The sequence below is a fragment of the Orcinus orca genome, chromosome 15 (genome assembly GCF_937001465.1).
Source record: "Orcinus orca chromosome 15, mOrcOrc1.1, whole genome shotgun sequence".
NCBI lineage: Eukaryota > Metazoa > Chordata > Mammalia > Artiodactyla > Delphinidae > Orcinus > Orcinus orca.
Genome location: NC_064573.1, coordinates 17,681,767 through 17,696,530, shown reverse-complemented (window position 1 = coordinate 17,696,530; position 14,764 = coordinate 17,681,767). Strand labels below are relative to the sequence as shown.

The window sequence follows — 14,764 nt, the reverse complement described above, 5'->3', positions numbered from 1 at the left end:
TATTTCATATTCTTTTATGGAATGTTGCCATCAATCTCCATGCCTTGCTAATTGTCATGTAAAACTGTGTTCAATGATAGACTATGAAAGCTTCGCAATTCCTTTGCCGGAAGGGTTTCAGAATCCAGCTGTCTGCTGATACCACCTTCAACCAAAAGATTATTAATATAATTAATGATTCTAATAAGCACTACAAAGGTTGTTTCCACAGCTTAATGGATTGACAACTGGATATCCTTACTAATTTCACTATTTCTACATTTGATGATGTCTACTCCCTCTTGAATTTGTTTAGCACCACTTTACTAACTCCTGTTTTTCCTTCCTACTTAAGTCTGCTCTCAGGCTCCTCTTTAGCTAATTCTATATATTTTTTAGTATTCCCTAGTATTTGCTCCTTAGTTTCCTTCTCTCCCTTTATATTCTCTCTAGATGCTCCCATTCATATACCTATTTCAACTTTCATGACCTAAATGACTCCTAGTTCCCTAATTCTAGCCCTAAGATCTAAAACCACATTCCTGCCTGTGTACCTAATAGACAACTCCACCTTAAAGCCAAAAAAATCATGATACATTGCTCAAGGCAATGTTGTATCCAAAACTATATTCATCTTCCCCTCCCAACTTGCTGCTTTTCCCAAGAACCAACGTTTCTACATATAAAAGTGAAACACTTTTGCATCATTGTGGACTCCTCTCTGCTTCCTTCTCTTCCCATAAACTAAGGATAGCCTGATCTCTTTCACAAGAAGAGCTTCATGCTATGGTTTCTACTTGCTCTTCCAGCTTCATCTCCTCCCTCACCTCAGAATTCTCAGCCTTCTTATGTACACAGCATGCGCTTTTCCTTTCCTCTGCTGAGCTCTCTTCCTTACCTTGCTGAACTGCAGATTCCTACAACCTCTCAGATTTACCTCCAGCATCCCCTCTTGGAACCTGAGAATTGGTTCGATACTTTATTGGTGACAGAGACCAAAGTAACTTTGGTTTGGTACTAGGGACAAGTCCTGGCATTACTGCTGCTAAGCCTATAAATAAGACTACAAATAATTACAATGCAGTCTGCTATGTACCAGGGTGCCAGGGTGCTGCGGCAGCAGAGGAGGCTTACACAATCACTATGTGTTACTTCTATCAGTTTTTCTTGTACTGAGCCTTGTAGATAAGTAGGAATTTGTCTGGTGGACAAGTTAGGTCAGAGGAAGGCATTAGATATCAGAGTACATTCTGGTAACTGCTAGTAAGGTGCACCACACAAGGGGAAATGAGTGGGGTTTGGGGGATAGAGAAGGATGGAGAGGGAGGGCTCACAGAAAGACCTCAAAAGGCGAACTAGCAGCCATGTGGAGGACACATTACAGAGGCCAGGTCAGAGGCTAGGAGACAACCAGGAGGCTACTGCACTACACTTAGCAAAAAATGATGCCCCAAAGCTGTGGCAGCGAGATGGGGGAGCAGGGCACAGAAGACAACTCTTTATCCTTGATCCAAAGACAACTCTTTATCCTTGATCCAAATCCTTGATGGGGGAGCAGGGCACAGAAGACAACTCTTTATCCTTGATCCAAAGTATCCTTGATCTTTATCCATTTCATCTTCACAAGAAGCCTAAGAGGTAATGTTCCTATTTTTAACTCGAGGAAACAAGCTCCTAAGGATGTTGCTCGCTTGACATGACACAGCTTAGAAGTAGAAGCAGAGATACAAACTTCAAAGATGCTGCTCCTGAGAAGCATGTGTCAATATCTTAAATGTATGTCCAAGTATAAAACAATAAATCATGTTTCACAACTAATTCTGGCCTGTTCAACTTACCAGGATTCCTAAGTAAACTTCCTCTTCCCATGGAGAAGCATAGCAAGTATAGAGGAAGGAGAACTACCCGAGCAGATTTAGGGTTACATAGCAAGATCTTAATATTATTCTAAGATGTGTACAATTTTAGTAGAATATACAAATTCTAAAGTTACCTTATGGGCCTAGTTTAGTGCTACATTCTCCAATTAATAATTTTGCATGGACCACAGAGTTGAAAAGTAATTTTATTTGCCTGTAAAATCTCCACTCTGCCCACTTAATCTTATAGAGGTAGGACAGATTAAAAAAAAAAGTATTAATATAAAAATAAAACAATATAGAAAACAAACTTATGGTTACCGGGGGTAAGGGGGGGAGGGATAAACTGGGAGACTGGGATTGACATATACACACTACTATAGATAAAATAGATAATAGGCACCCACTGTATAGCACAGGGAACTCAATACTCTGTAATGGCCGGTATGTGAAATGAATCTCAAAGAGTGTATATATGTATATGTGTAACTGATTCACTTTGCTGGCCACCTAAAACATAACATTGTAAATCAACTATACTCCAATCAAAATTAAAAAAATAAAATTTTAAAAATAAAAGAAAAAATCTAAAAATAAAAATAAAACTTGATGTGAAAATATGCTTAAAATGACATCAATATTCTGCCTTAGGCAATAGGCTTGAGGAATAAAATATTCAATATTTTAAAATCACTTACTTAACAAACATGCTACATGTATATTACAAAACAATGTGTTTGGCAATCTTTCTAAAATACAGAACATCACCTCTAACCAATGAGATGTTAAAGCTAAGTGAACATGATATTCCTCAAAGTTCTCCTTTAGTGTTCAGGGAATAGATTTCTTATTCTAAATTACTTTTCTAAAAAAAAAAAAGAATCTAAGGTTAGAAATGACCAATTTCAGAAGAGATATACACCTACACAAAACATAATCTACCAAACTATATAAATATTAATACAAGCAATATGGGTAACCCCTAAATTTCTTTCATTCTTTAAAACTCACAAAGGAGAGAGTGTAAGTTTACTAATCTACTTAACTCCAATGCTTCCTTCTCATTACAGAATTAAAGATTTATCTTAGACATTAAGAGGAAGATAGGAAGATTTGAACTGTTTTAGGTTAAAAAGCACCCTCGCCATGTCAAGTGTATTGATGGCAGCTATAAATAAAATACTGAGCCCAAATGTACAGTAACAGCACACCTGTAAATGCTGCAAGAAATGTAGTATACATCCTCAGGCCTTGAGACAAAGACAGCAGACAGGTTTCAACTCACATGTCTGTCAACTCCAGCAGATTAAGTAGCTACCTACAACAAAACGAGATTGGGGGATAACCTGACCAAAATGGAGCATAAATGTCTTCCGTGGGCATAAGAGTATGGTAGCCTGCGTGCTACTCTTTGCCCTCAGCCTTATGCTGACAAAGACTCTGTACTGAAATGTTTTTGTTTCTATTATAGGTAGGCTATTTCATTATTGTTTCACACCAGATAATGCATCCTGATGTAAAATATAAGTCAAATCAAGAGAAAAGTTTTGTGGGGTATTTGTGGTTTTGTTCTGGTTTTTGCTATGTCTGACAAAACAGACAATAAACCTAATATCTGTTTTCTAGAAAATACTATGTAATGGATGGCTACAATTACAATAAATGCTCTTCCTATTCATCTGGAAAATTCAGTGTTACATATAAATATGTATATATGTATGTGTGTATGTATACACACACACAGTTTTAGGAGAAAACATCAGCATTTCAGCTTGGTAACTTAAATAATGTTAACTATGCATGTTTATTTGTAAAACTTCCCATAGTGAAACATGTTACAGTTACCTATAAACATTCATTTCTCACTACTTACAATTTGAATAATTATGAAATGTTTGTATATTGCAAGCAAGTTATAGAAAGTCACATAAACAATATAAATCTGATGCCCAGTCCTTTACAGATATGAAGTTATTTTCACTGGGTTTTCAAATTGTCAAGTATAAATAGGATGAGGTCACCAATACTTAAGATGAGGCACTTGAACAATTACCCAAAAAGGTTGTTAAGTGTACAAAAGTGTAAAACAAAACTTTTGATATTAATCTTACTCAATTTCAGACGTGATTAATCTGAGATGGTCTATATTAAGAAGTGTTATAAACTTTTATTTTATTTCTTGCCCTTCTGCTTCCCCTTGACCCAAGGCAACATAACCGTGAAACAGACATCACCACAGACCAGTTAATGTGCTTCCATACAAAGAAACGAAACATTATTTAATGACATTGGGGTTTCAGAAAGTGACTATTTTACCACAAAAACTTGTGCATAATTTTTTTCAGACACATGGATAAATACACTGGTGACTCAAAGGCAAATCAGTATCTTGACCAAGTCCTAGACAAATAGGTCCTCAAATTTATTATCAACTGAATCAAAATTTTAAGTCTTATGTACTCTTTTTAAACACTGAATTTTTAAAATACTGAGAAATTTAAAAATTTAATTTTAAAAATAGAAAAATTAAAAAATTAAATTTATTAATATTTTCTAGATTACAGTTTAAGATTTAAAAAATAAGGAACAGATGCTTTGTCTTGCCAGCCTTTTGTGAAAGACCTTTTAAACATATATATGTGGCTAATTCATTTTCAACCTTAACATGTTCTCTGTATATTTACACTGTATCTTTTGGTAGTTAAAATATTAAACGCTTGATTAAAAGAGATCAATTTCTGTTGCTTCATGAATTCATAGTACTATATTTTTCCCTACTGTCAGATTTCAACATACCTCTACTAGTAAAGAAAATAACTCAAATTTTAAAAGTTTATCCAATAGGGTTTAAAATCTGTGGTCCCATTAACTAATAGTTTTAGGTGAGAACAGTTAAATCTCATTAAACTTATTTAATTCTGATAGTTTATAATTTGAGTAATTTCTATAGCCCAGATACCCAAATGCTGTTTAACAAACATATGAGTTAGTTACTCATTGGAACATGGTTAGCCATTCCAAGTCCACTTATCAAAATCACTTCCTGTGTGTGTGCACATGAGCGCACATACACTCCTTAATTCCCTAAAACAGTTCTGCTCCTCTAAAGAGAGAAACTGTCTTTTCATCAGTATGCTACCAGACACCTATGTCTCTGCTAAAATCAGAAGATGGCCAATTTTCAAATAAATGGAAAGGGAAAATACTTATTTAGAACAACAAAAATTAAGCTTGGCAAAAGTAGTTACTTTTATTTACAATTGCATGTATTAAGATTACAAGAGAAACACTAGTGATACCATCTGAACAAAAGCAATGATTTATTGGTAATGGCAATGAACGAAATATTGAAAGTCTCTGGTGAGAATCAAGCAATTATCCAGGAGCTGTAGATCTGACTGCAATATGGTCTTCCAGTGTCTTTTGTACCTTAGTGGCTTTCTCCTTTTTTGCCAACTACCTAGGAAGAACAAAAATAACTTTATATGTACTTCTTATTGATTTAGAAATATGAGTTATTTTAAAAATAATATTACAAATTGTAATCATTTTTAAAAGCTGGTATTAATTTTTATCTTTGCAATTTTTTGGCATGCAGTATTATCTTCATTGTTGAAGCACACTGTGACCCTCCCTCCCTTCCCAGACTCTAGAAATTAAAAATAAAACACATGCAGGCTATTTTTGGTTTCCCACAGTTTTAAGAAAAAGTAATGCAATTTTTCAAAACAAGGTTGACAGTTTAGAGAAGTTAATAAAAAGATGATGCTACATGAGTGAAACATATTTGGCATACTATTTTTAGGCAATGAGATATCAAATGCCTGCCGATCATAAAATAATGTACAATTAAAAGAGTATGCTAAACTTATGTCTTCATGCCCAGGATGACAGGTTTCTAGACTTTTCTATCAATATGCAGACATGCAATGAAAACAGATTAAAAATGACTAATTTGGCCTAGTTTCTATTTTTAAAAAACCCTGATTGCTACAATGTACTACTGAAATGATAAAGAATAAACCTTGTTTCAGGCAATGACTAGAAAAATTCTCTACTGAAGGGTTTAAAAAATGTTCTAGTTGCTATAAATGTAGCAGATTAAAAATATAAAGAATAAATTTGGTTTCTACCAATAGTTCTAGAAAACAAATCCTCTGTGGGAAGGAAGGCTCTAAAACTACATTCTAATCAAACAATTTACTTTAAATCTAAAGTTTATAACAATGTATTCTCATGGCAGAAATTCCTCTAAGGAAATCTACTTGCAAGCTATTGAACATATATTTGTATACAAAAAAATTTCTATGTATGTCTGTAAATATAATTTTCATATTTTAAATTGATTCTGGTCCCAACGGTAGTAATCTGAATCAAGTAAAACTCACACAGGTCTTCAGTACAAGTCTGGTCTAAAATAGAACATGGCTGGGTCAATGTCATTCATGGGAAAAGATTATAAAAACCCCTTCCACTGAATTCCTAATCACGTGATGCTAGAAATGCTGTTTTCCCCATCTTGAGGAAAATCACTTTTACTACTTTAAAATAACTCCTCTCTGATCCAAGGAAACCATGTGTTAAAAAGCCCAAGATGCCAAAAAGATACAAAAGGTAGTCTCATAAAAGAGTACGTGGATGAGAGTTAAGAAATTTAGATTTTAAGAGCTGGGGGGAGCTTTCCTAAGAAAGAAGGGGAGGGGGCACTATCTGTACCACAAATGGATTTAAGCAGATAAACACTGAAAGCATTATTGATCATTATATCCCTTGGGAACACACAAAACACAGAGCTATTGGATTAAGCAAAAGAAAACAAAAACAACTAATATTAAAAATTTAAATTTTAACAGATGTGACACAGTAGAAGACATGAATCTGCATACTGTTTCACAGGTTGATAACTCTCAACTTGCCAATGTGTATTCTCTGTAAAAAAGAAGAAATTCAGCATTCCAATATGGAGTTTCTCACCCCAAAAGTAAAGTTCTTTTATTCATTTTTAAGTCTTTATATTACACCTCAGACAAACAAAAATTTTGGTACATCAAAATTAGATGTCAAAAATATTTATTCAGTAAAGAGTCCATTGATCTTCTATGTTAATATTTTAACCCAGCCTAACATCCAGTCCATAAGTCTTTCAACTGGCCTTGATCTCACCTGTGTTGGCAAAGCACAGGACATGCCCACAATTAATCAGCAAAAAGATTTTGGGGCTACAGTTCCAATGAGAAAATAAAACCCACGTCTCTCAAATTCAGCCTAATCAATATATTACACTAGTACTGATATAAAAGAACTTGATGAAACTGCTCGTATTTGATTTCCAAAATGATTCTATAGTTCCTAAAAAATAAAATTTAAACTTCAGATCAGATTAAAACATTAACTAGTTAAATCTAAAAACATTTACAACAATGTAAGTTTTATTGCAAAATTATTTCTCAAAATGTAGCACAAAATTAAATGAGACAGGAGAAAGTAAATTAAAAAAAGTAACAAAAAGTTGGGTGAGCATCCTGGTATGGTAATGAAATTAAAGCACCTAGTTGCAAGCCCAGAACAAAAACAAATAAAAGGCCAACTGAGAAACATGACTAGAATGAGATCTGAAGAAGAGACAGTTGAGGAAATTTAGGTAACAAGAAGGCTGATCCAGATGATAGAAGCTGTAGAAATCTTGCCCCAACAATGGTGAGAACATGAGAAGGGTGAGAGCAGACAGGTGCAGAGAAGCAAGGAGGGGAGTAGAGTGAGATAATGTCAGTCTTTATATTACTTCATTTTTTAAAATCTTCTGGTTTTAGTTCATTTGAGTTGGATTAAAAAAGCTGAAAAATAAACAGACAAAAATGTTACAAAAATAGCTGATACAAGTGAATGGCCAGTTAAGAAAAGTCTATTTTTATTAGTCATAGAAAATCTGCTCTGCCTTTCAAATGCACCTCATTCCCTAAGAAGCAGAAGCCCCTTCATTTTTGCTCAGTTTTGTATACTTATATTATTTTTGTGTTCAAATAAAGCAATCCATGTAAAGAGCATATTTTAGCAAAGAAAACATCTACTTCCAATTAAAATGGCAAGCTTTTTTCATGCTGCAACACAAAGAATCCATTTACAACAGAAAGCCTAAGTATATATTATAATCTGGGCATAATGCTTCTTATGAGCCAAAAACAGACCAGTGGAAGGTATGTTCTAGTCTCCAAAATCTGAAAAGTATAACCTTCTAAAGCTGTAACAGCATGCAAGGGGGTCTCAGATTTCTAGCCACATCCAAGATTCACCAGCATTACCTTAGCTCTGTCATCTTAGTGACATAAGGAGAAGATCAATGACATTCTGAAAACTAAAATTATCTGGAAACAACTCATACAACATAAAAATGTAAACTGAAAACGCTACCAAATTCTATTTTATCATCCATTAAAATCATTTTACACAGCTCTCTTCACTACACAGAGGTATCAAAACTTTCCTCTCTGTGCTGATAAAATACATGCCCAATCTATATTGAAATTTTAAATTCCAATTACTATGTACAATTCCTTTAAAATTCAGACTGACTAAATAAAGGAAAGAAGTGCCATACTTGACCCATCCTCGAATGAAGGACCTGCACCTGCCCACTTCCATGCCCAAGGTTCCTGTTTTCCATTCTACCTAGAGTGCCCACTGCTATCTTTTCCTCTATCCATTTCTACTCCCACAGCTTAGTTCTAGGCCCTTTTCCTCCACAAAACATTCTGATATTTTCCCAGCCATTCTTGGGAAGAAGGAAATATCACCAGGCTGGGAAAGGATGAGAATACTCTGTAGAGGAAGAGAGCCGTGAACTAAAGCTTTGATTAACTTTGATTAGCATTCCAAATGTTTGTGCATTACCCTTTAACAATATAAACTCGTTACTGGCAGAGCTTATGACTATACCTAGCATGGTACCACAGGGACAACAAGTACCATACCATGTATCGTTTATTTCCTTTACTAGAAACACCAAGTTCACTGATAGTTTTTAATTAAGTGACTCTACACAAGGCCAATTTCAGTTAAACATAAGCTAGCTTTTTAATTGCAGTTTTCCTACACTGAAGTTGTTGACTTAGCACAACATGAAGAAAACTGAAATATTAGCTTACTCTTGAAGAATAACCCTAGAGTTCAATGAATGACACGAGAACAAAACTCATTTGGAAACTACTGAAAGAAAATGTAATATTAATATATATAAGAAAGTCATTCAACCAATTAAAATTTATCAAACATTAAAAGCAATGGATTAAGAAGTCCAGAACACGAAGAAGGGAGTCCATTATAGCATTACATTATTTTCACAGCAGTTCTCAGTGTGGTCCAGGCTGGGCATCCCTGAGACCCTTTCATGGAGTCTTCAAGGTCAAAACTATTTTCATAATAATGCTAAATTGTTACTTGCCTCTTTAACTAACTCTCATTGTCTCACAAATGTACAATGAAGTTTTCCAGAGGTTACATGACTTACTATAGCAAAACTGACTGAATGCAGAAGCAGATATGAGAATGAGAGGATTCTATTAAGCTAGACTATAAACAAAATGGTCAAAGTGTAAAAACAATGCTCTTCTTCTCACAAAATTAGTTTTTGTTTTGAAATATATATATTTTAAAATATTACTTGTGTTAACAGTGATTTTATTTGTAAATAAATATTTTTTAAATTTCTCAGTTTTAACTTCTAAAATGGTAAATATTAGATAAATATTGGTCCTCAATAATCTTTAGTACTGTGAAGGGGTCCTGGGACCAAGAAGTTTTGAGAACTATTGTTCTGCCATAATTTTCAATAAGGTAAATAGCATTTTAAAACAAACACAAATACTCTCAGACAAGAAAAGAAAAATACCTTTGCTATCCTGAAGACAGTCCAAAAAAGGTAGTTTGATAGTCAAAAAAGAGAGAAAATAGGCTAGAAGGGATGTGAGGTGGGATGTTAAAAACAAAGAGGTGGAGACATCCTTAGATGGACAATTATTAATGCACATCGGAAAAACTATAACTGAATGGCAGGCTGGTAAGAAGATGGACAAGACAGAGTAGGGGTTACCTAAAGGAAAAATGGAAATCAAGTAGCATAAGCTGAGGTGAGAAGCAGGAAACCAGAGCCGAATTAATGATATGAGAAAATAATAGGATTTAGAATAATAGATCTTAGGAAAGAACTGAGCTAAAAAGAAACTATGCAAGGCATGGTTAAAGCCAAATCCAATGGCATTTAATTCAAACAAGCAAAGTAGCAAAGCAGGTGGCCAAAACGACTCTGTTGCTCACAGTTTCCCAGTGCAGCATATTTCATATCATAAAAACGTAGATGTTTAATCTCTGCTTCTTCTGACCTGTCATTATGTGCATGTCAAACATTTGACATGACAGATCTAATAACTGTTTCTAAACCTCCCAAAAGTTAACTATGCTGTGAGACAGAAAGATAGCAGTTGGAAAATGACATTAAAATATCTATTGTCAAGGTTATCAATTTTGCAAAAACAGTGTACAATTTTATAAGCTCATCCACCGTTATGAAATTTTATGAATTTTTCTGTTATTGGATTAAAATTATATCTGCAGTGCCATCAAAAAGAATACGCTTTCAGGGTGTTCCATGGCTCCAATTCCCCAAACAGGGCTCTAAGTTTTAAGCCAGGTGCCTCTTCCTCCAGGCACTGACAGTGCTAAGGAAACTCTTCCTCTCTTATAATCACCCCAAGTTCTAGACTGCCCGCCAGATGCAGCCATCAGAAACACAAGTAAAACCTACATCTCCGGTGCTGCTGCACATTTAGTCTGTGTACAGCAACCGGGTTCTGTACTGATAAATACATCTATGATCTGTGGTTGTATATTTTAAGAGTCATCCTAAATGAACTGTTACCAATTAGAAGTAGTTCCAAGAATGAAAAAAATGTTCTCTTTCCTAAAGGTCCCATAGAACTTATAAATTCTTTCACAAACTTTGGGACTATGTCCTCAAAAACAAAAAACAAAAAAATTCACTGAATACATACATATATGCCTGTTCACTGAATAGTTATTTGCTGAAATGCGTTCTTTCAGCACGAAGACATGGTTTGAAAGCATCTCAGTGTAGTAAAACTGAGTCCATTCTTTTTGATTAAAATTGTCATTTTAAATATGTTTTCATCAGAAACAATGATAATCAAAATCTTAATATAAGCAAGCAAAGTTCTTAAAAATTCATTAATAATGATTTAACTTACTACTACTATTTTTCATTATTCCTAACTACTTTCTATAACCAAACAATAATTTTTACCCCTCTTATTTGGATGCCATTCATTAATAAACACTATAACAGTAGGACTTATTTTTATTAGAGATTTCGTTTAGTAAGAAATCTAAAAATGTGATTAGAAGAACCTACTGTTCTGTTTAACCTTATAAAATTTCATGACATATGATTTTGACAGCTTTAAAATTATTTCCTTAAAATTGTTATTTTTATTTCTCCCAGCTATCATTTAAACAAACTTACTCGTTTGAAGTCATTCATATTTGTTGCCTGGACTGGAGTCCCAATAAAAGTAAAATATGAAATTCTTGTTGTTTCTTCTTCACCCTGATTGGACTGAACAAATATCTACACACACACACACACACACACACACACCAAAAAAGGAAAGAATTTTTACATTAATGATTACACTCCTTCTTTTATAAACATGCTTTAAATTTAATCAATTTCCTTAGGTTATTAATAAAAATACCTTCCATTCTTTGTAAGGATTAATCCAAATTACATTTAGACTAGTACCCCTATAGCATTATTAATTCTATTGTTTGCCCAGCTATTCTTACCTTCTCCAGGGATGTCATGGCAAGACACTCACATACACAAGTTCTTGATGATTTAGTGTGATGGTGTAGAAGGGTCATAGTTAAATTATTTACAAAGAATGTTGAAAGGGTATGAAATTCATGATTACAATGGGCAGAGTGTTACTGAAACTTTACTAAAATTATAATTTTTCACTGAGGAAAATCTCTGCAGTTATATTCTTTCTGATAATCCTTCATTCATTCTATTTCCTACAATTTTAAAAGAAAAAAATAGTACTGGAAATAGGGTCCTAAAACTATACTGTGGCTTACATGTTTTTTCAAGCTTGGCTCTTTACCCTTTCTATTTAAAAACTCCCCTCAGCATGTTAGGAGACAGAAACTTTACTCATAGATCCTTTTTCAATATATTGAATTTTTAAAATTTGCTCTATTAAAAAAAATAACTCTACATGCTGTCTACTTAAGATTATTGCCTCTCTTGAATTCAGCAACATACTTTTTTCATTCTCAGATGGCACTAAGCAATCAGTTTTTGTTGTTTTTACAGGAAACCACAGATTCATCTCAAACTGAGCTATTCAATTAAAAACTCTAAGTCTATAAGTGGACTATTAAACTAGCTATCTATTTATTTGCAATGCTTTTTTAATCTAAGCACAACAGTTTATATTTACTGCTTTTAAAATCCATCTACTTATTCTGATTAGACTTCCTGATCAAAGCTGTCATTTCAATTTCAATTTTATCACCAAAAAAAGTGACAGGCATGCTTTCTCTGTCGGGATTTAAGTCACTGACTAAAATTTTGATTTTGATAGGACACAGTGAAGACTGTGAACCTATCACAAGATAACTATGTTCAATGATTCTCAAAGATAGAGGAGATTATATTAGGATCTCTGGGTTTAAAGGGCTTTTCCAATAAACAAATGCCTTCCTCCCATCACTAAATAAAGTAACAGGTGTTATTAATTGAATGTTACAAATATGAGTAAAGTCAAAAAAATATTTCATAACCAGTGTTCCAGTATGGTATAACCATTTTCTGTAATTTCATCTGGGTAAAATATTTCAACTACTGAAAACTCAACTTTATATAATCTTTCATCTTACCACCATCTTACCATCATATACCACAAGTATATTCTGTGAAATTCTACTTTCTGAAAACCTCGTAAAATGAACACATGCTATGGCATTCTAATTTACAAAAACCAGAATCCACTAACACAAAGAAATCACATTAGCTTGGCATGCCTTGTTCTCAAGTGACTCTGTGCTGGTTCCCACTCCTTTTTCTAGGTATTCTACTATTCTTTTATAACCCTCCTACCCCCTCCTCTGAAGGAACAGGCTAGGGTGGACAGGTGGTTTAGGAGCATGTGTTGGGTTTTAATACTAAAATTCACAAAAGCAATTAATAACTGCTAAAAAGCTGCTGCTTTCTTAATGTAAATTAAGATAATATAAAACTATCTTTTAAAAGCCATTTTTACTGAGATCGCGGCCACTACACTATTAAAAACTCTATATTCTAGAAAAGTAAATTGGACTTTACAAACGTATCATCACTCATCACCAGGTATGAAGGAAGCACAAATATCTTCTATTTAAGTATAAATGTTCTAGAATAAACTTTTAACAAAAGTTGCCAAAGATGTATACGTAATATATATATATGTAAACTGACAAATCCACAAATTTAAAAAAAATCAATCCGTCTTTCATTTTTAGGGCACACAGATGAATTAGAAAGAAGAAAATTCAGTTAGCTCATTAGACATGTTTATGCATTTCAAACCAAGTGGACAATTATTACTTTTAAGGATCACTTGGAATCAGCTAGGATACTAAAGATGGCATGAACTGTCACCCACAACCCGTTAAATATATCTGAATGAAATATTACTTACAGTTACACTGTTAACATTCTGAAACTTTACATAACGAAGTGGGACAATACCATCTTCTTTAATATCATCCTCTGTTAGTTCCAGAGCTTGAGTTGGCTCACTTCTTTCTGCCTCTTCAAAATCCATAGACCGGGGTAGATTGATAAAAATTTTTACATACTTAGGACCCTGACCTATAAAATGGTAGAATAAAATTAAATGCTAACGCCAAACATATTACTGGTATATTCTTGGCCTGCTAAAACTATACTAAGTACTAGGAATACTAGATGAAAACACATACATATATATGTACATGCATAACATATACACAGAGTTCTTGCCCTCAACTATAAAAGACATACTATGATACATGCACAACTCTCAGTGAGGAGGTATAGGGAAGGTGGCAGTGGAGTCTGACAGTACATGCAGGCTGACAGAAAGTTTCATAGAAGAAATAACATTGACATGGGTCTTGCAGTTGCCATCAGTTGGTACATTTTGTTATTTAGGAGGAAAGCACTATCAGTGACAACATTTAGCCAGAAGGAAATTAATTACACAAACTACCAAAATTCATCTTAGGGATTAGGATGTGCTCAGTGGTAAAATCATATTGATAGAGTGTCTTAGTCCTTTTAACTTCAGACCAGTGTTTTGTGACTGATTAAGGAATCTGAAGATAGTCACACTGCTTAAATACTCATTTCTATAGCATTTGCTTTTATAAATACTTTGTATTCTCAGAATAAAGAAACAATTTTATTAGTGAAAAGTCATTAATACACGAAAATTTAGAATAGCAAATGATAAGGGAATGCTACCTGATAAGCGTACTGCTTCTCCCAACCAACTAAAAAACCAGAATCCTAGTCCCCACTGCCCACCCCATGCCCCCACCCCTGCCCGCCCCAACCAGCAAAAAACACTTCAGTAAGAAACAGAAAAAAGGGGGTGGGAGGGTGAATAGCACAATTCTTTATTTAATGAAAAGAAAAATGCCAAGTCTGTACAATCATGTTTACCGCATCATAATATGTATAAAGAAGATGAAACTATAATTAGAGCACAAATAGGAAGATCCGGAGCCTGTCTTATCACCTATAACAGGAGGAATGTGAAATAATTCTCCCAGTTCTGATCCTGAAAAACAGCTACCTCAACCCTAGAATCTTTAGTTGGAAGAAAGGG

The 14,764-nt window shown here is 34.0% G+C and overlaps 1 protein-coding gene across 4 annotated transcripts in view; it reads right to left on the bottom strand.

The window, feature by feature from the left end:
- Nucleotides 1-5,141: 5,141 nt before the first annotated feature.
- TXNL1 (thioredoxin like 1) overlaps nucleotides 5,142-14,764 on the bottom strand; it is a 37,236-nt gene continuing 27,613 nt past the window's right edge. For 2 of the 4 annotated variants that reach the window (XM_049698644.1, XM_049698646.1), the window contains 4 exons: nucleotides 13,592-13,764; nucleotides 11,371-11,475; nucleotides 6,725-6,767; nucleotides 5,142-5,298 (listed from right to left, as the gene is read on the bottom strand). In XM_049698644.1, the coding sequence (XP_049554601.1) occupies nucleotides 6,729-6,767; nucleotides 11,371-11,475; nucleotides 13,592-13,764 (317 nt within the window). In that variant the 3' untranslated portion in view covers nucleotides 5,142-5,298; nucleotides 6,725-6,728. The other 2 variants (XM_004266123.3, XM_049698645.1) reach the window with 2 other exon arrangements.